General features: G+C 48.6%; 6 protein-coding genes across 17 annotated transcripts; 3 read left to right on the top strand and 3 right to left on the bottom strand.

Moving 5' to 3' along the window:
* Positions 1 to 1,060: 1,060 nt before the first annotated feature.
* On the bottom strand, positions 1,061 to 1,367 carry FVEG_00499 (hypothetical protein; the record flags this gene model as incomplete). The annotated part of the gene is made up of 2 exons (XM_018886997.1): positions 1,061 to 1,176; positions 1,286 to 1,367. 2 exons carry the CDS (start codon positions 1,365 to 1,367, stop codon positions 1,061 to 1,063), a joined length of 198 nt encoding a protein of 65 aa, XP_018742682.1.
* Positions 1,368 to 6,830: 5,463 nt separating this feature from the next.
* FVEG_14681 (hypothetical protein) lies at positions 6,831 to 10,648 on the bottom strand. 11 transcript variants are annotated; one of them, XM_018903636.1, is made up of 4 exons: positions 9,003 to 10,648; positions 8,907 to 8,914; positions 8,197 to 8,838; positions 6,831 to 7,967 (listed from the first exon to the last, which is right to left on the bottom strand). In XM_018903636.1, the coding sequence occupies exon 1, from the start codon at positions 10,138 to 10,140 to the stop codon at positions 9,745 to 9,747; it is 396 nt and encodes a 131-aa protein (XP_018742693.1). In that variant the 5' UTR covers positions 10,141 to 10,648; the 3' UTR covers positions 6,831 to 7,967; positions 8,197 to 8,838; positions 8,907 to 8,914; positions 9,003 to 9,744. The 11 variants fall into 11 exon arrangements, with proteins under 11 accessions (XP_018742693.1, XP_018742691.1, XP_018742692.1 ...); XM_018903643.1 differs by having other exon boundaries at positions 6,831 to 7,142; positions 7,218 to 7,967; positions 8,197 to 10,648; XM_018903644.1 differs by having other exon boundaries at positions 6,831 to 7,810; positions 7,906 to 7,967; positions 8,197 to 10,648.
* FVEG_14682 (hypothetical protein) lies at positions 8,855 to 9,265 on the top strand (the record flags this gene model as incomplete). Its single annotated transcript, XM_018903645.1, has 1 exon — positions 8,855 to 9,265. The coding sequence occupies one exon, from the start codon at positions 8,855 to 8,857 to the stop codon at positions 9,263 to 9,265; it is 411 nt and encodes a 136-aa protein (XP_018742694.1).
* On the top strand, positions 10,594 to 10,932 carry FVEG_14683 (hypothetical protein; the record flags this gene model as incomplete). Its single annotated transcript, XM_018903646.1, has 1 exon — positions 10,594 to 10,932. One exon carries the CDS (start codon positions 10,594 to 10,596, stop codon positions 10,930 to 10,932), a length of 339 nt encoding a protein of 112 aa, XP_018742695.1.
* A 3,098-nt stretch (positions 10,933 to 14,030) lies between these two features.
* FVEG_00500 (hypothetical protein) lies at positions 14,031 to 16,123 on the bottom strand. The gene is made up of 2 exons (XM_018886998.1): positions 15,807 to 16,123; positions 14,031 to 15,754 (listed from the first exon to the last, which is right to left on the bottom strand). Exons 1-2 carry the CDS (start codon positions 16,036 to 16,038, stop codon positions 15,150 to 15,152), a joined length of 837 nt encoding a protein of 278 aa, XP_018742696.1. The 5' UTR covers positions 16,039 to 16,123; the 3' UTR covers positions 14,031 to 15,149.
* FVEG_00501 (isoleucyl-tRNA synthetase) lies at positions 15,051 to 19,524 on the top strand. Of its 2 annotated transcripts, XM_018886999.1 has the most exons (3): positions 15,051 to 16,428; positions 16,497 to 18,812; positions 18,866 to 19,524. In XM_018886999.1, exons 1-3 carry the CDS (start codon positions 16,379 to 16,381, stop codon positions 19,323 to 19,325), a joined length of 2,826 nt encoding a protein of 941 aa, XP_018742697.1. In that variant the 5' UTR covers positions 15,051 to 16,378; the 3' UTR covers positions 19,326 to 19,524. The 2 variants fall into 2 exon arrangements, with proteins under 2 accessions (XP_018742697.1, XP_018742698.1); XM_018887000.1 differs by having other exon boundaries at positions 15,051 to 18,812.
* The last annotated feature ends 131 nt before the right edge of the window (positions 19,525 to 19,655 follow it).

Raw genomic sequence — 19,655 nt, 5'->3', positions numbered from 1 at the left:
TGCAGAAGCGCGGCGTAGGCATCAAAGGGTGAGAACTGCTATGTAGGGAAAGCGAACTGCTGTTTCTGTGCCTGTGCCTGGCAATGCCCAGGAGCCAAACCCAGCTTAATTAGGTAGGCATAATTTAATGAACAATGACAAAGATTGTACAATGCAAGGGAGCTACGTACTAGGCAAGGATACTAAAGATCACGAGGCGCTATCGAGACAGGGGGTCATGGTAATCTGAGTAACGCAATTGACATTTCGCTTTTTGGGGAATCAGGCCGTGGTCTGTCCGCCGAGCAATTCTCGGGTCCGGAGATTCGCAGAAGGAGACACGGGAAGCAAGAGAAAAATGAATAAGACACATCGACTTATTGTTGCGAGACAAAAGGTCACTCTTTTGGAATCATGTTTGTTTAGGGGCAATTTCAAGGTTGATTGAGTTCGCGTAAAAAGTATCCTGGTATCTCGTTCCATTTCCGTCAACACTGAGTGATCAGTGGACATAAACATAAGGTAATCCCATTTGCTCCTGAGGATAATCGGGTGTAAATAGCCAACCCCCATCCCAAATGATATCTATGTTCCCAACCAACGTGTTCATCATAAAAACAATAAGCCCACATGCGCGCAATGCCAAAGATAGTGGAACAATGCGGTGTATGTTGTGAGACGCCGTGATAATGCCTGTCTATTGATACAGTTCCCTTGAAAGACCGTGGAACAAATTCCTCCCAAATAGTGATGAACGAAGCAGAGAAAGGGTAGTAGTAAAAAGGTTATTAGATAGTGCAATAAAGGGTATTGTAACGGTGATGCGCTTTAGCGAAGGGCGCACGCAAAGAAGTGAAGTTGAAGAGTCCAGTCGGTCCAGCCATAAGGGACGATGTGGGTGAATTGACCGGGTCGCGAAATGCCTGGGCAAACGTGGCCAGGAAGATCCGGTAAAAGCAGGTTGTTTGATTCGACGGATGAACCAGTCGAAAGGCGGTGGTGCTTTTGCATGCAGGCGGCTTGCATTGCAGACCAAAACCCATAGTGGTTATGATGGATTATGTGATGTGCATGTAGGGGTTCAGTCGTAGTAGCTCGCATGTGCATATGCGGCGCGGGAGGTCGCAAGAGCCGGGCGAACCTTGTCCTTTGCTATTGTGTAACCGAGGACGAGAAGAGCTGAAGCCAAGAGCCTGTCTGCTGGTGTCATGTAGTGGTGGTTGCGTGATCCCAGAGAAAGAGGCTGAAACCCAAGACAGATCAGATGCTAGTTGACTGTCGATACTGTCGATATAGATGCTTTAACCTCGCTTGGGAAGAGCAGGCAGAGGTCGGTTGGGAGGGGGGCCGGGGCAGGGAGGAAGCTGCGAAGGTCGTTGAGCAGGCATGTTGATGGTAGTTGAAGATGTAGCTTCGAGGTGGTAGTTGATATATTTTGAGAACCGAGTCAAGATAGCTCAGTTCCAGACGTAGATGATGTTGTTTGGTGGTTGAGTTGATCCGAGTATATCGATCAAGTAGTTATAGTTGTTGTTGTTGTAAGTAGTAGTAGTGTGAGTGCTCGAGTGTTTGTAAGTTGACTTGATGTAAGTGAGCTAGTAGAGACCAAGAGTGAATGCCTGAATAGGTTCTTATTGAGTCTGATGATGATGATGATGATGTGAATGATCGGTCGTGGGGAAGAGGGAGGTCGCTGCCCTTTTAATATTCCTGGCCAGGGCACTCTGGTGTTTGGTTTGTGCCTCCAGCCCAGCTCGAGCTCCTAGCCAAAAGGTAATCTGAGGTGAAGCAGCCCAGCCAGGGCAGCCAGGGCGCAAGACACAGGGCACCACTTGGAGACAGAGACAGGGGGGGCAGAGAAGAGAATTAGGAGGTGTGCCTGCACGCCCTCAGCCCTCCAGGAGATGATGAGGACCCGCTCCTTGGCACACACCCCCAATACCCATGCCATGCGCCATGCCACGCTGAAATGTGAAATGGAGGTCAGGATGGAGCTAAGGCTCTCTCGTACGAGGTAGATACGTCAGTTGAGGTACTTTGGCCTTAGGTACCTGAGCCCGCCGGACACCTGAAGCAAGCGGACAGTCAATTGACAGGACAGCCGAGCCTTTGGTTTCTCTCCAGGCTATTCTGGTGCGGTGTACTCTGTAATCTGTAAGAGAATACGATACACCTCGTATATTGTCTCCTTTTCATTAGCAAGTCTTTAGTAAAACGGACAGTGACAAAAAATAGAGGCACGGGAATTGAAACAAGCAAACGGTCGATGGCATACGATAACAAGACATGGAGCCCCTTTCTAAGTTCCATTAGCAGTCAACCCAAGTCATCAGTAATCAGCCCCTGTCGCACAACAAAGCGCCCAGTAATTCAGTAAAATCCACCATTTCATTCAATAATTAATTAATATTGCAACTCACAATTAATTACATGCTGTCGGGTCTCTTGATACCCATCCTGAACCCTGTGCATGCAGTAGCACAAATGCAATGTGCTCGGCCACATTTTCAGTCTCTGCCTACCTATTGTGTTTGTCCTCACTGATGCTGCAGATGCAAATGTGCATCAATAAGCTCGTACAGCACAGCAGTTTTAACTCTCACTGCCCAGCTTAAAGGTAGTCAGTCTCTACCAATACGACACTCTCAATCATCTGCTTGTACAACACGCCCATTGGACTTTTGAATGCCGGTCGACCCCAAAAAAGTAATAACGGGGGCACTTTGTAAATGCCCATTATGACGATTCCTTGCTTCCTACGGCGCATTATCAGCCTTCTATTGGATATCGAGAGATCAGCTGGGCTGCCTAGCAGGCTGCCAATGTAGCACAGCCAGCAGCCCGTAGAAGCGATGTTCGATGCAGTCAATTCAAAGCTGACTGTTACCGGTACAGATACTGGGTATCCAATTGATGCGTCCAAAGGCTACGAGTATCATGAGCCGGCGTATACTTTGGCCCGACTCTATCAACCCGCCAGTGTAAATCTTTGGAACCGGCTTCCGCCGTGGAGGCGCACCAAAACTCTAGGTTAGCTATTGGGGGAACTAACCCGTCGACGTCAAAAAGAAAAAAAAAAATCTACATCGAAGATCAATCCAGACCAGCCAGTAAAGTCTGTACTGATTCATTCCAACGAGTCCGGCTACCGAGCCGTTTGGTTTTATGTTCTCCGTGGCAGCCATTAACTTGGTAGCGCTATTCATTTTGACAAAACAGGCAATTCAGGGAAGACGCAGTGGTCGACGCCCATCTTGGCTGGCAGAACGGCTTAGACGGCCTGCGACCCTCGTCAGCCAAGCAGTGTGAAACAGGCGAAGCTGGAGAAAGACTGGTTCTTTGTTGGGAGTTCCACAGCAAATCCTGGTATAGAACGTCGCATCGAAGCTTTCGAAGAATTTCACCCTGGCCAATTGTACAAGATTGAGATTACGTTCTAGCCCTCTTCGCCTAGGCTCGCTCTAAGGTGGATATGCTGTCCGGGATGTTTGATGCTCGCTGAATGACGTCCAATTTCGGTGGTCCATGAGCCTGAGCCTTGACTGACATGCCCCCGTTCACATGTGAGTTGAGATGAAGCGTTGGTAAAAAAAGAAGAAAAAAATAGACACAAATCTGGAAAAGCTGAGACCAGGGGGAGGCGGTTTTCTGTCACCGCTTGGTTCATGTCACGCACAAATGGGTCAACCAATTTGCGAATTTCCATCGTCAGCTTACTGACTCTGCCTCAACAACATTGATTAGGGCTGAGTCTGCAGGCATGGATGTCTGCAGGCGAGATCTTGACCGCTGAAAAGAAGCAACTTGGTATGTGGATATGATATTGGCTGACCGATATTCATCAACTATCGAACTAATTAGGAGCTGCATTAATACTCCGTACTTGGGCCTTCATGCTTGCTGTCGGTCTGGTAGATGCAAGTCCAGACCCCCAAGGACGATTATTTCGATTGTGGAGGGATATCCATAGTTACGTTGGTGTCGTAAGAATTTTTACTCCTAACGTAGCTTAACTTACACCCACCGATCATCTGTCTCGGTTGTTGGTGCCAAAAGGTCTCAGATCGATAACACGATACCATACCATCCATACCGCGATACAACCTAACACTGGCGTCTAACAACACGTGTTTGTCTGTCCAAGTTGGCATGTTTCTGTCTATGGCCAAGCAAGCAATGGAGGGTGATTTCTTTTCCATATCGGAAATGCCACCTGATTATCTGACTATTACGGCGTAGACTAGTGTTGTGTTCGCCGTCGTTGAAAATAAACGTATTCGTTTCAGGTTACTCCCTGCTTCTACTGGTATTCGGCATATCGCACCGGTTTCGCGACCCAGAACTCTCCGCAAGCCTAGGTAGGCACCACGGCTGGCGAGCCTCTAACACACTTCACCTATCTCCGTGTCGTGGAAAACCTTAATGAGAGAGAATAGAGGTATAGGATTGGTCTGACGGGCTCAAGACGCGGGCCGCCATCGGTAGAAGCGTACCGAGCATTCCAGTGCTCTTCTAGCCGATGGTTGGAAAAAACCTTCGCTTTGACGTTTGCTCTCAATTTCTCCTGACAGTTGAGAAGGCCAAAAGTGTAAATGACGACTACCGTAATCTGCGTGCCTGTGCCTGGCTACAGCACGTTTTTTTCCCGTGCCATGTTGCTTAGTGAGACAGCGATGTCGTGGTTTTACGAGGTTCCTTGGACTGACGGAGAAGACCAAAATAGTACCGCTAAGCCGTCTGGCCGTGTAAGCCATTTACAAAGCATGGGATTATTCTTACAGATCTGTTTCGCCGGGGGCATATCGAATGCATCAATGTCTCGTGGTATTGCTGTGCCGCCGCCTCTTTCTTTCTTCGTTGCTTTTCTTCCCTTCCCTTCTATTCCTTCGGCACAAATACATACATTCTGCAGCCCTACATTCACGGTCACTTGTTACACAACCTATCCAAAAACATTACACGGCAATGTGTTCGATACCTACACCGGGGTTTGATGTTGAGTGGTTCGCAGGTGACACTGCCCCAACACAGACTCCGGATCTGAATCCCTGCCTGCCAACTGTGTTTCCCCAGTCAATCATGCACTGCACTGCTGTACCCCCAGTAGATTGATACCTGCCTACATCTGGGGCTTGGATGACTCACACTCTTAGCCTTGTGACGATGTTGTTGTCCAGTTCTGACCATAATTAAATCCCGACTGTGCCGGCAACGATGCGGTATACAACCTGGCAACCTAGTGGAGGAAAGAAAACTCAGGACCTCGACCCTCAGTTACAAAAAGATTTTAGCCTAATCTTAGGGGACTCTTTACTAAGCTTATTTTGGCACCCTCTTCTAAAGTCCTATAGTTTCTTGCTCACTGAGCGACAGCTCAGAGACCCATGCATTGAATCTCTCTCTTTTTTCCCTCTTCCCATTGGTCTTGGCACGGAGGCTCAGTGTTTAACGGTGTGCGGTCAAAGTTGTTTGTAACCCCACAGGAGGGAGGGAGAAGGACTGCTTATTCGTATTCAAGGTATGCATGCTCTTAAGGTGAAATGAAACCTCCACTCTGACCATCCATCGGTTGACCCCATTATTTTATGTATGGGGCAGATCTCCCTTCGCTTTCTTATGTTGTGCTCGCTTTTATTATTAATCCCACTCCTGTGGTCCGTACTCCGTACTGTACGCCTAATCAAAAAGACCTCACCTCACCGCGATTGTGACTGTGCGTTCGAAGCGAGCGCTCGGGGCTCGATATCACGCTGAGTGCGGTCAAAGATCATCGTAATGAAGTCATAGGGGTCCTATATCTGCTGTACAGCACATGCCGCAATTCCCTGACTGTCTGAGCCTGGTGAGCGCGTGTTTGTGAGTTGAGAGAGTGGGCTTCGGGTTGAAAGAAGAAAACCTGAGAACCAAACGATTCATAAATGGTCCGCGTAAGTCCAATAGCTCCGAAACTTCCGAACAGATGGTCAAGGCCTTATTTTCATTGCTTGCTTGCTGTGGACTGTCACTTTGTATGTGGGTTTGATTAGAATTATTCTATGAACGTTCCATGGCTTCCATGGCGGTGGGTGTGGAATGAGGTGCCACACCTTGACCATGGATGTGATGAAAAATGCAAAACAAAACAAAAAAGTCATGGTTGACGTTATCGTTTGCCGACTGAGGCGTCAGGGCCAACACCGTCAGAGCATGGATGACCTTCGATTACCGAGAGGACATTCTGGATGACCTCACCTCACACCGACAAGAGCCCGGTCCATCTCGTAGAATATTCTTTTGGAAATTTGGAAGGTCGGAATTTTATTCTAGAGCCAAGCTCGGACTTCAATGAAATAAACGGAGCAACGCTGCTACGGGTGTCTCCTGAGTTCCCGTCCGTCTGTGGCTGGGCTGAAAATGGTGTTTTCGGACATGTCAAATTAGCTCTTAGCTTACCGCCAATTTGGTTCACTTTATTTTTTTTAAGCTGCTGCACTGAGCAGAGACTAGAGGCTAATAATACTATAAACTACCGCTATTATACGGATAGCTAAGCCAACACGGGCACTTGCACCCGCTGTCTTTGAATGTGTTGGCCGATCAGACGCTCACTTAGGAATACGCTGGGGCAGAAAGGGTGACAAACTTGCATGATATCCATCGTTTCTGATCCATTTGCTGGCCTTTGTGTGAGTTGTCTACGATGCAACGGACTTACACGGACAACACTCATCAGAAACATCATGCACGACATCCCGTCAGTGAGCAGGTTTGGGCATCTACACGGCCCAACCCAGGGCTTGAGCGTCTACTTCTTTGATAAGAGTGGACGACGATGTTCATCCACTGAGACTGTACCGAACAACGGTCGGTACATGAGCTTTGAGTATCCATTTCCATTTGGACCACGTTGGAAGGAAGGGGTGTGCGTGCAAGTCCATCCATCTTTGTCCTGAAGCGCCAGGCAATGCCCCTGTAATTTTTACTTATTTTTGCCATCAATAAATTTCCAGCTAGCAAACTTTTGTGCACGTGCACTCAATAGACGGCAGCCTTGCTGACTGTACAAACCAACATACCCCTTCTCCTATGTCGTACAGAGTACATTACTTCTGTTGGGAGATTACATCCCTGGATCCTGCATTGGCGATGTCTGAACTATTCATCCCTTTGAACAATATTTATCTCTATAAGACAATTCATTTCAGCCTCGATGATAATCAGAAACAAGGACCAGATGCAAGCCCCTTCCTCGTACATACATAATTCAATTAATGAAGTAATTTGCCGTCGGGATTGTTTTGTGTCCCTGACTAAAAGAACGGGTGGTGGCAAACTCAGCACTAGCGGCAAACAGAGACGGTCCAACGGCTATTAGGGCAGTTGCGCAGCGAGCCTTGGAGGCCCTTCTTTGATGATTGATGACGAGGCTGGGTACAGACAGTATGCCTAGTTAGTTTGATCCCAACTTGTGCCGATATCGTCCTCCTTGAGCTGGTGATCTCCATCCACTGTTCTTACTCCGTATGGATACCAGTATCAGCTACTTGGAAACCAGGGGTCAGTGTGTCACACTAGCAGTAAGATTTTCTTTCCTTTCTTCTTCTGAATTGCTCTCCGTATTTCCATTTTAATCTGGGGTTGTTATTGAGATGAGACCCAAGACCCCGTGCGTGTCAGTTCCAGACCGCCGGGTTTCTGACTGAAATCTGCTTCACCGACTTCCTCGGGGGCATCCAGAAAGTGGGAATGGTGGCAAATTGGATGGCAATCATGGATACCGCCATTGCGACTGACTGATTCCTGAGCGGAACCGTGTTGCTGGCAATGTAATCCTCATTACATCAATTCCGCCCTGTTGTCCGTTTCATGTCAGAACCCTCTGACCCGATACTGAAGATCATGGCTCAAAGAGTGGCAGGTGATCAAGCTCTTTGTTGTTCTGCTTACAGATCAAGGACGATCCGATCACTTTCGGGACTCGGCTGTAGAATTGATAGGTTTCACCGTATCTGATATCTTTGATCAGTCTATAATCTGACTGGCTGGGCCTGATAGAAAAAATGCCTGCAGCGATCAATCATGAGTGCCTCCTCTGATGCTACCCTGAACTTTCAACATCTCTCATGTCATTGGTAAGTTGGAGTCATCTGACGCAGAACCATCACCACCAGCGAGTATTCTGCCTTTCTCGGCAGTTTTCTCCGGACTCTGCTACAGTGAAGATAGATAGATACGTACCGAATATAATGTCCGTTCCGCCGTGCTGGTAACGTACTCTACCCCTTTAGGTTGCCGTTGCCTTTTGCTTTGCCGAGATGAGAAAGCGGCCGCTCCTTTCAGACCAATTGACACCGTCGCATTTCTGACAAGGAACAGAGATCACCGCAACCCGTCTCAAGCGTGTTTGGGGTTTCTCGAGCCACTCACAGTCAAGCCTGATCATGCTGCACATCAGACATCACGGAGATGCCGTACCTCGGCTCCAAATGAGGCTTAGGGGATTCACTGTCTTTGCCCAGCCAGCCTCTTGTCCACAAACCGTTGAACTCATCCACGCGGTCGGACTTTAGGAGGCTTGGCGGAACCGTACTTGACGCCTCAGCCGGGTAACCACGAGTTAAGGAAAACTGGTTTTTGTGAGAACTCTGTCCTCTCGTCTTGAAATAGTGCCGACGGCTCGACTTCGAGAACAAGTACCGTGGCTTCTCGCCGATTCACCAGCGCATCTCCGTCTAGCGTGGCGAAACCAAACCCAATATCCCGGGTTCTAGTCAGTTTAAAAACTTCCTTTGCATTCATCTATTCGTTTGTTGCAAGTCGCCGACCGACTGGCCGACCACCATCGGGACATCCATGTCGGAAGAGTCTCCCGACTTTTGACTAAAAGTCGGCGATCATGTCAGTGACATTTTCGATGCTGTTAGCTGACTCTAATAAAGTTGACCGACCTGCTAAGCTAATAAACTCTCAGCTACAATGTCTCAGTTTCAAGCACTGCCGGCACAAGACGAGCTTACGACAGGTCAGGTCAGGAACATACATACAAACGCTAGAGCTGACGATATCCTCGTTCCCATGGACAAAGGGCCCTTTGGGACGGGGTCAAAGCCACATCCCTACAGATGACAATTGGTCCTCCAAGTTCAGCAGCCAGCCACAGCGCCCAAATGGACCACACCACCTGCAGCGCTACCATCACAGCCCAGACAACCCACAAGGCTCTTGTTCAGCTTATAGGCATGGCTGTCAAGCCACAGGCCCCAAGGGCACGCACCCTCTCCACGTGGAAGTCAGGGGCTACGTATGACGATGGCTGCTCTTGTGTGGCGTCCCCTGACGATCCCTGTTCGTGTCAATCATTCTGACGGGCATACAAACGGATACAGCAATGTCCTGTACCTCGAGTCCCTGTCTTGTCTTTGTCTCAGGCTCATGTCGTCAGCTTCATACATACGTGTGAGCCCCTTTCCCACATTCCGGACTGCGATATTGCAGGTGCACGGATGGGGAATTCAAGAACAACTGGTCTGTGTTTTTGATCGATTGCTGAAGAGTTTCAACGTGTTCGTCGCTCCGATACATGTTGACACTTCTCCTCAGCCGATAATCAATTGACATTGAGGCTGCTCAGCTTGCCCTCCCTAAGATAATGCCACCTAACGAGAGATTGCCTCCCTGCACTGCGCGACGGCACGCCCTCAATAGTTCAGCCTCCACTGGATCTGGTCTCGACCTTTATCTCGAAGCCAGCCGTGCAAGGGTTAGTGATCATTATTGAACAGCACATCAATTACCTAGTCGCGAGCGGACTGCTAATGTCCGACCCCCTGTACTGGGGAAATGATGCGAGGTTGACTTTGATATTTTGGCTACATTTGGCACAGCGACGACTGCTGAGTGGGCGGTGAGAAGGACCATCTCGTTGCTTGATTGGAACAAACACTTGTAGGTAGCGCCTTTAATTGAGTCCCTGAGTGAGGGGAGAATAGCGTCCATCGATCCAGCGATGTAACCCCAATTCACCCAAAGTGACGGGACTCTTTTGTCACTCTTTGTTTGTCCAATATTACCGATTATTCTCGTCGCTACTGTCCTGACCTGTCCCGAACCGACCCTGAAATGGGGGAAGGGGGGGATTAGATTTTGAGACACACAAGTTTTTCCGCCCACGCTATGAAACATGGTGCTGAGCAAAACAAGTTTCCGTCGGAATTCGTTACCCTTCTCTATAAACCTTGGTATCGATATGTGGATTAAGGATTTCAGCAACCTGCTTCGACTTGTAACATACGGAGTATAGTTACGTGCTTCTTATCCAGGTGCAGTGATGTGGGCGTGATATTCCCTCTAGCTGTCGTGACACCTCGGTTACTATCATCTCTTGGCTCACCTATATCCTGCAGGTTGTTATGAATTCCCACCCAGAAGTAACCTCCGTAACTGCACGTGGTGATGATTCGCAAGGTTATCAGCGGGCACGGTCCCTTGTAATGGGGCCATGAGCTGCATGTCAACACGAGTTGCTCATCAAACATGCAGCTATCTCCACGTTAGTAACGGTATGCTCTCTCCGATCAAGGCATTCCCTCTCGGCGTGCATAGATATGCATTTCTAAAGTACAACCGCACCAGACAATGGAGTTGGGGGGTGAATTCAAGACGGGTACGGCGAATATGCGAAAGAATCATGGGTTCAGGACTCGGTTCGCAGTCCTTTCCGTGGGTGGTGACGCCTACATATCTTGGCCTCTAGGAGGGCATGGCCGCTCTACCTGCGGCCCTATCGCTTTGGGCAACGTGCTTAATCGCAAGGACCCTTCAGGAGTGATACACCATGCGGATACTGAAGAGGCGGAGAGCTCGGCGTTTTTCGTTACATCCATCGAGCAAAGTCTAGGCACTGTTGTGAAGCTTTGCAGTTGCATTGTTCAAAATACCGCTTTGCAGACGTCAGCTTGCATAATGTGCTTATGATTCTCCAGTTCTCTGTTGGTTACATACGAACATGGGCAACTCAAGTTCATGATTTTACGGGGGCGTGCTGTTAGATCATCATATCATGATCGACATCTAGCTATAGAAGTTATCAGGCATCAGGGTATATCTGTTGGTTGAGCATCTGAAGCATGTACACATGATCGTCCTTGGCTTTAACCCAGATATGCGCCTTGCGATGGATGATAGATTGCAGGGAGCTTCGACTTCGAGAGACAAGGTATGTTACTAGCAAATAGCAATCTGTATCAGATCGGCCCGCTGCGGGCCCTAGATATGCTGTCGATCAACAACCTGCGACATTTTGTTAGGTGTTCAGGTTTGAGGGTCTACGTGCTATTCTTGCCTGCATTCTTAGGGACATCAGGACCTCGGAGATAGATACGGGAATTGGCGAGAGATGCGCCTTGGTATTATTTGCGGCGGAGAAATGACAGGACGTCTACAGAGCGGATGTAACTTGATGTGTTGCAGATCGTGGGGTTGTTGGTGTATGTAAGACCAGAAGACATCCATGTCCATGTCATGACCTGGTCTATCTGATGAACATCAACATATGATGACTGACGATAACAACGCTGCGATGAGCTAGTCTCAAACTACTGTCTGTAATCACACTCGACTCGTCTGATTAATTCCTGGCCTTAGTTTAGCTGGTGATACAATAAGGCGTATGCATATCTGTGAAACACCTTGCTCTACCCTATACGCGGCTTCCCTCAACTCAGCGTCATTCCTCACGGCCTGGTCAAACTATACCGTCGTGTAGTGCAGTGTAGTGTTGTTTATTAAGGAGAATATGGATTAGTCGAAGAAGCGGTCAACCATACAAAACTGAAGATCGAGATCAATGCAAGACGTGTCGTTCGTTGATATGGTTGGTGGTGATCGGGCGGCCACTAACAATGACCATAAACGAAACTAAAGGATGGATCTTTGGTCTAAAACCTGCATAAAAGAGTCACGGGACAATATTCGCAACCAAAAACCCGGCGAAGTATGCATGTCTTCTGCTGTGTTGTCGAATCCTCCACTGGACCAGCATTAGGTACTCCAGTGAGCCGCGGGTTCAACTAGTGTGAGCATATCTTGGAACGGGTGCGGCCCCAACGGTAAAATCTGCAACGGTTCTGTAGGAGGGGAAGATCAGAGTTGGGATCATCATTGGCTCATAACCCAATCAGATCCTGGTAGCGAATGGTCGGCAGCCAGAGTCATCTTTGAGCGTGACTAGCTGGCATGGGCATATACGGACGGAGTTATCGTGGGGGCGGATGAGGGGAAATTCAGCATCAGTAATAGTAATCGGCATGCCGCAGAGCAGAACAGGCAAGGGAACAGCATTACAAGGCAGAAGCGTACAAGGTAGGACATGGGGATGGTGAAACTATTATGGTGTGTCTACCATACCATGTTTTGAGAACCAGAAACTAGAAACTAACAGTGGCACAGTAGTCAGAGTAGGTGTGATGCCTGCCACAGCGATGGGATTGTCTTGTTCAAGGCTGAGACGTGCAAATACCAGGAATCGAAAGATGATGTTTCTAATGCACGGCCTGAACAGCAGATATCCATATGGGGAAATGGAAGCGATACAATGATAGCGAGGGCAGTATCAGCATGCACGAGCATGTCTGTCAGCACCATTCAGTGATGCCACGACAGCGTGTGTATCAGTTCCGGCGGAGAGGTAATAGGCCGGAAGAGGGAGGGGCTTGAAAGGGCCCACGCACGCTGGTGAGTTGATAATCACAATCTCACTCACTCACTGCTGATGTTTATGCCATGAGGAATTGCGTACATATCGTGCCGCTGTACCGGAGGCAGGCAGTGAAGTTGCAATGGTGGAGGCGTGTCTACAAGCCAAGAACAGAACAAACATGCATGCATGCATCTGCATACATATACATGCAGACATGCATGGATACCGAATGCAAGGAATGAGCAAACAAACTGTAATATCCATGTCATCATAAAAGAGAATGGCCTCATGGTCTCCCCAAGCCCAAAAGTACAAACACCACTTGTACCCAAAGTATCCCCCGTCATCGTCATGAGACCAAACGGCTGGCTGCCTACTCACCGAGTTTATGTGTTTCGTCGAATTGACTTTGAGTATTCTCCATGACCCTCGCTTCTTCTGTGTCTGTGGTTGCGGGGTTACTGGCTGCCAGTGTTTAGTTGCTGCGAGGCATGTCATCCATCCACCTTCATTGTTCTGTCTGAGACGCCAACCTAGACTTTGGTACAGTCATCCTCCATTTAGAAACAGATTGTACTCGCTCGCAAAACTCGAATAGAGAGATTGCTGTGCTGGTGCCGGCTCATACCACAACTTTGTGCTAAAACCACCAACCTCGTCACTGAACCCCCCCTCCATCCCAGGCACAAGGCACAGACAGGCACAAGGCACAGGCACAAGGTACCAGGGGGTCAAGAACATGACAATGATGAATGATGATGATGATTGAGCATCTTGTGACCCAAATTCCGATGCTGCCGTGTCTTGTCCTCGGTGAAGCGTCCGTCCCCGAATCTCGAGAGCTCGTTTATATCAGGCTGTCATATTTACGATATAATCCAAGCCATAAGACGCGCAAGGCATTAGTACATCCATCTCAAGGCAACGTATCCGTATCCGCGACATTCATCAACTGCAAAAACGACTCCCCTTAACGGCTGTTTAATCAGCTCAGCCTGGATCAATTTATCACAAATCATATTCCGTACACCTCAATCTAGTACTGAACAATTCATGATTTATGTACACTGTCTCTCCCTGGTAAGTGCCGATTACGACATGCTGGGTAGACTAACGTATGTAGTCCGAACCTCAAACTAGAACGAAAGTTTCCGTCCCTATATTGTGCATCTCTAAGTGGAAATATCGATCATCTTTGCAATGTGCCGGGCTCATATCGAAGCTCCCGAGTCTCGATATGGCCAACTTGAGCCAGACGCATAGAGAAGGGTGAAAGGCTGACATGGATAAAGGGCGCCAAATACATTTCAATTTCCAATCAAGCCTCACCGGAACATCTGAGACATTCACGATAAACCATGACAGCTGATTGAAACTCCGCTCAGAGGTTATATCTTAACACAGTTAAATATATTTATAATAACTTGGCTACTCATTTGTGACCAACCGGTAGGGTCACAACGCCGCATGCCGGCAATGTAATGGTCCGCAACGCATCCGGCTTTTCCAGACCTGCTGGACCAAGGACTTACAGATGGAATTTCGCTTTCACGCCTATTACAACCTCAAAAAAATGTGACACTTACGTACACCTATCATCGAGGATCTACCGGAAAGTTTCGAAACTGGGATTCCATATCAAAAAGGCCTCATTCTCGCTCTTGAGACCCATTATGCCACCCAACGGTACCGGGGTCAGTCTGATGATACACAAATAGGAGGATCAAGTGTGGGATATACACGAAACTCCTCCATGGGAGTATCTCCTCCGGACGTCGGGCTTTTAGATTTCCTCTTGTCATATCACTCTGAGACATGCAAACTTACCAAGACCCGATATTCCTCACCCACACTACGCTGCTCCAGGTTTACGGCTGCAACCATACAGAACACCAAACCAGCTTCATAATGGGGTTCATGGTAGGGGCCTGGTGTTCGTCTGCTTGTCAACTCCAGATCATCGCCGCTGTGCCAAGCTGGAGACAGGACCCGTGCGAGACTGACGCCAAGAAACATCGAGGCCCGTTGTCAATGGTGGTGTGGGCTGTAGCAGTGATGCTATTCTCGCCTAATTGAATATCACAGCCATTATCTATGAATGATCATCCGTATATACCTTGGAGTAAATCGCACCTCGCCAGATTAGACTAATGAGTTGACTGATGTGACAAGTTGGGCAGCAGACTGTGATCAGCGAATGATACATCAGGCATTGAGTGCCTAGTAAAGTCACTGGTAGCCTGTCTCCTCCCGCCGCCCGAAGGCAGCCCGAACACCCACAGGAACCCGACGGCCGTATCCGCAGTTCCCGTCTGTCAAACCCCAGTATTCGGATGGACCCTCATCGACCTAACATCAAATTATCAGGCCATTCGGGCCAGCCAGAGAAGCACGAAGATTCAAGACCCCAAACCTAAGCAATAAAAAGACTCCGGCAAGATTAGCATAAGCGTAGGAGGCCCCTTGACTGCTTTGGTTACACTTTTGGTCTCGGTTATGGAATGTCCTCCCCAACAGGCACTTGCGTAGAAGAAATCCAATTCTCCATCGTAGCCTGGCCTTCTGGCAGGGCTTTCCCACCCCCACCACTGCTAGCTGCAGCGTTTGCTCTTTTCTTGACCACAAGGCACAGCACCTGACCGTATATTGCAAATCCCTCATATGAGACGTCCATAGCTAGCTTCTTCTTGTCTTCGTTTCCATCAAGGCCGTCGTTCGTCCGGGCCCTGTGCCTCTTGTGTGGGGGTGCCTCTGTATCAGAACCGATTTCGATGGCCGAGGCTGTTTCATCATCTTCAAATGCCTCATCGTTGCCATCTTGCTCCGGGCCCTGTATTCCTCTTTGGCGCTTACTCCGCCGTGCTTTTGTTTCGGCAACGGGGATATCAGCGAGTCTCACCTCATCATCGTCTTCTTCTTGCAAGACAAGTGCACGATATTCATCCTCAACGTCCACGGGAACACTATCTGTCTCACCGATGAGTTTAGACGAGTTGGACTCGAGTTTCGGTGGTAGCTTGTCCCTGAAATGTTTGGTCTTGTAAAGGAGAGAATGTCTCGTGCTCGTCTCTGTCAAGAAGATGGAGACCTCAAACTCGTCTAAGTGATATCAGCTACGGACAGAGACAAAAATAGATCTCAACACACATACCTGATACTATGACGTCTTTGATGCTCTTCTTCTTGCTCTTCTTTCTGATCCTTTCCTTCTCTTCACGCAGCTTCGGAAGCACCAAAGGACGGATTGCCTCGATGACCTTGGGTAATACTGGATTTCGAGGATTCAGAAGCCATGATTGGGCCAATGCAGGGTTATCCAAATAAATCCGGCATTCAAGGACCGAGTACTTGGATATCCTCAGATATCGTCGGACCGGAGCCATCGTATATTTGACGCTATATGTGAAAGCGTGAAGTGTAGTAAATGGAAGGAGCGTGAATGACGCTGGATATGGCGTCACTTTAGTGATGTAATGAGTACCTGTCCACTATAAATCGCCTCGCGACACGCTAAAAGTCGGGCATGGACGTTCGCGTGGGTAGGTCTGGAAACGTGCCCCGCGTCAGCCTTGCATTAGGTGTGTAAGCGATTGGATGGGGGGAGTTTCAATTGAACGACCGCTTGAACAGCCCAGTAGCGCCAAAAAAAACCCATTGCTCAGCCGTGTTTAACTTCGACACCGAAAGCATCCTAACTAAGTGCGAAATGGTTCTTGATCAACCATGCTTCAATCCTGGAAGTCGTCCTTGAGGTTGCCTCGGTCGAGATTTCCGTATGTTTTTCCCCTTGGCAGAACCTCCAAATTTGGAACGTGAGCAGCTAACGTAGCTGATCTCGCAGTGTTCGACCGACCTCTAAGTTCGAACCAAATTATCTCAAGCAATGTACCGACGATTTATACGAATGGCAAGCACAGAATCGACCTGAGGAGAAGCCATTTACCCTCCATGATGGGCCCCCATACGCCAATGGCGAGCTTCATGTCGGTCATGCCATGAACAAAATTCTTAAAGATATGATTGTGCGTGTTAAAGTGCAGCAAGGCCGACGAGTGACATATCGACCCGGCTGGGATTGTCATGGTCTCCCAATCGAAATGAAGGCACTGGGATCGCACTCGACGAAGGGGTTGACTCCTGTAGAAGTCCGGAACACAGCACGAAAGCTAGCTTCCAAGACGGTTGTGGACCAGATGAAGGGATTCCGGGCTCTCGCCGTTATGTCTGACTGGGAAAAGAAGTGGACAACGATGGACCGAGATTATGAGATAAGGCAATTGCGCGTTTTTCAAAACATGGTCCGTCGAGGATTGATTTACCGCAAACACAAACCCGTTTACTGGTCCCCTTCTTCGCGGACTGCGCTTGCTGAGGCAGAGTTGCAATTCGTAGAGGATCATGTCTCTACCGCCGCATATATAAGGTTCCCTATTGTTTCAGACTGGTCGTCTATACCTGAACTGGCCGGTTTCAGGGGAAACCTGTATGCAACTATCTGGACAACCACTCCCTGGACCCTCCCTGCCAACCGGGCTATTGCCATCCACGACCAAATTGAGTACTCGATCCTCCAGGTTGGCAATGACGGCTATTTTGTTGCTTCGAGCCGTGTTGGAAACGTGAAGCGCTTCCTTGGCGACTTCCAAGTTGTAGCACATTCTATTCCAGGCTCTAGCTTGAAAGGTCTAGAGTATAAGAACAAACTCCGGGGGCAATCTGCTCCGCTGCAGCCTATCATCACTGCCGATTTCGTTACCTCTAGCTCTGGTACCGGTCTGGTTCACATTGCCCCAGGCCACGGCCGGGACGACTATGAAGTGTGCTCTAAAATTGGCATTGAAGCATTTGCTCCTATTGACGATGGTGGTTTCTTTACTGAAGAAGCTTACCCTGACGATCCAGATAAGCTCACCAAAGCGAGTTCCGTCATGGATGGCGGAAGTCACGCTGTCTTGGAATTAGTGGGCGACGATGTACTTGGAAGCCATAAACAACGGCACAGTTTTCCTTACGATTGGCGAACCAAGCGACCTGTGGTGACTCGTGCTACAGCCCAATGGTTTGCTGATGTTGGTATTATCAAAGATGATGCCCTTGAAGCACTGAAGGATGTTCGGTTTGTTCCAAAGGGTGGTCGAAACCGCCTTGAAGCTTTCATCACACGTCGCAGTGAATGGTGTATCTCTCGCCAGCGATCATGGGGAGTTCCCATTCCTGCACTCTATGACGAGAACGGAAATGCTGTCATGACAACAGAAACAATCGACCATATCATCTCAGTCATGGAAGAGCGTTCTTCGTCTGCCTGGTTCTCTGATGACCCAGATGAACCTGCTTGGATTCCACCCAACATGGAGGGCAAATACCGTCGAGGCACTGATACAATGGATGTTTGGTTTGATAGCGGCAGCTCATGGACAGAAACTGAGGGCCCTGCTGATGTCTACCTTGAAGGCTCCGACCAACACCGCGGATGGTTCCAATCCAGCTTATTGACTTATGTTGCCACGCAAACACCAAAGGAGTCGACTGGAAAAGCTGCTGCTCCTTTTAAGACCTTAGTCACTCACGGATTCACTCTCGATGGGAAAGGCAAGAAGATGTCAAAGTCCGAGGGCAATATGATTGTCCCTAGCGAAGTCATGAAAGGGATTCTATCACAGGCTTACTCCAAAGGCTACAGGCAGAAACTTGACCCTCTTGGTCCAGATGCTATTCGACTGTGGGCAGCAAGCGCTGATTTCACATCGGATGTTCTTATAGGACCAGATATTCTTAGACCTGTCAATGCTTCGCTGATCAAATATCGAACCATCATCAGGATGCTTATCGGGTCAATTTATCCAGAGGCCCGTGAGCGCCCATTGACTAAGTTGGACCAAATGGCACTTGTTCAACTTTCCGATACCATGTCAGAGGTCATGCAGTCATACAACGACTTTGAGTTTTACAGAGCGGTCAGTACAATTAACCACTGGGTCGCAACTGATTTGTCCGCATTCTACTTGGAAGCCCTGAAGGACCGACTCTACTGTGGTGATGGCGGCGGTGCCTTGGAGCCTATCTTGATCGGACTTTTGCGCATGCTGGCACCGATAACTCCTATGCTTGTTGAGGAGGCTTGGTCGTTCCGGCCAGAATGGATGGCCAAAGACACGTGAGTTATCATCCTGTGCTCCCTGATGTTTACGATTTACTAACATCGACTAGTTCCTTGATAAGCCCAGCTCGCCATCTATATGATGACCCGCTCATTGACCCTATGCGTTTGACGCTTCCTCAAGATGTGGTGCGTAAGGATCAGTCCATCATCACAGAAGTTCATGGCGCTGTAAAGGCAACACTGGAGGACGCGCGAAATGCCAAGGCGCTTGGCAGCTCTCTTCAGAGCGCAGTCTACCTGGAAGTCGAGGATGGAAAAGCGGCGGCTGTTCTTGGGCGTTACATGGACGAGCTTCACGACATATTTGTTGTGTCTTCGGTGCAAGTCAACGAACCCCTCCCCGAAAATCCTGCTTGGGCTTTCCAAAAGGAGTTCGAGATCCAAAATGCCAAGGTCAATGTGCATGTGCTTCCCCCGAAGGAGGAAAAATGCCCAAGATGCTGGCGATACATGGCGCCAAAGCAAGACGCGCTATGTGGCAGATGTGAGGAGGTTGTCGGTGCATAGAGAAGATGTAAGAGAGGGATGACAGGTTTGATGATATGTACCCCTCTTTGTCATGACAAGTGTATAATATTTGTGTAAACTATCAAGATATTAGTGATCTTGCTACTGATTCTATTTTTGAACAGTATCTGTATCAATTAGACGACAACAGCCACTACAAGAAATGTATGAGAAAATGCTGAAAGATTCCGGCCTTGAGTTTTATCTAAGGATCTGTTCCATTCCAGAGTTGAGTCAAATCTCAAGCGCATGACTCTATTTATGAATTTGGACTGCCTCTGAAACCCCGCCATTACGAGGTGTTCAGCAGCTCCCGCAACCTGGCTTAGA

The sequence above is a fragment of the Fusarium verticillioides genome, chromosome 1 (assembly GCF_000149555.1).
Source record: "Fusarium verticillioides 7600 chromosome 1, whole genome shotgun sequence".
Lineage (NCBI taxonomy): Eukaryota > Fungi > Ascomycota > Sordariomycetes > Hypocreales > Nectriaceae > Fusarium > Fusarium verticillioides.
This window is presented reverse-complemented; position numbering and strand designations above follow the sequence as displayed.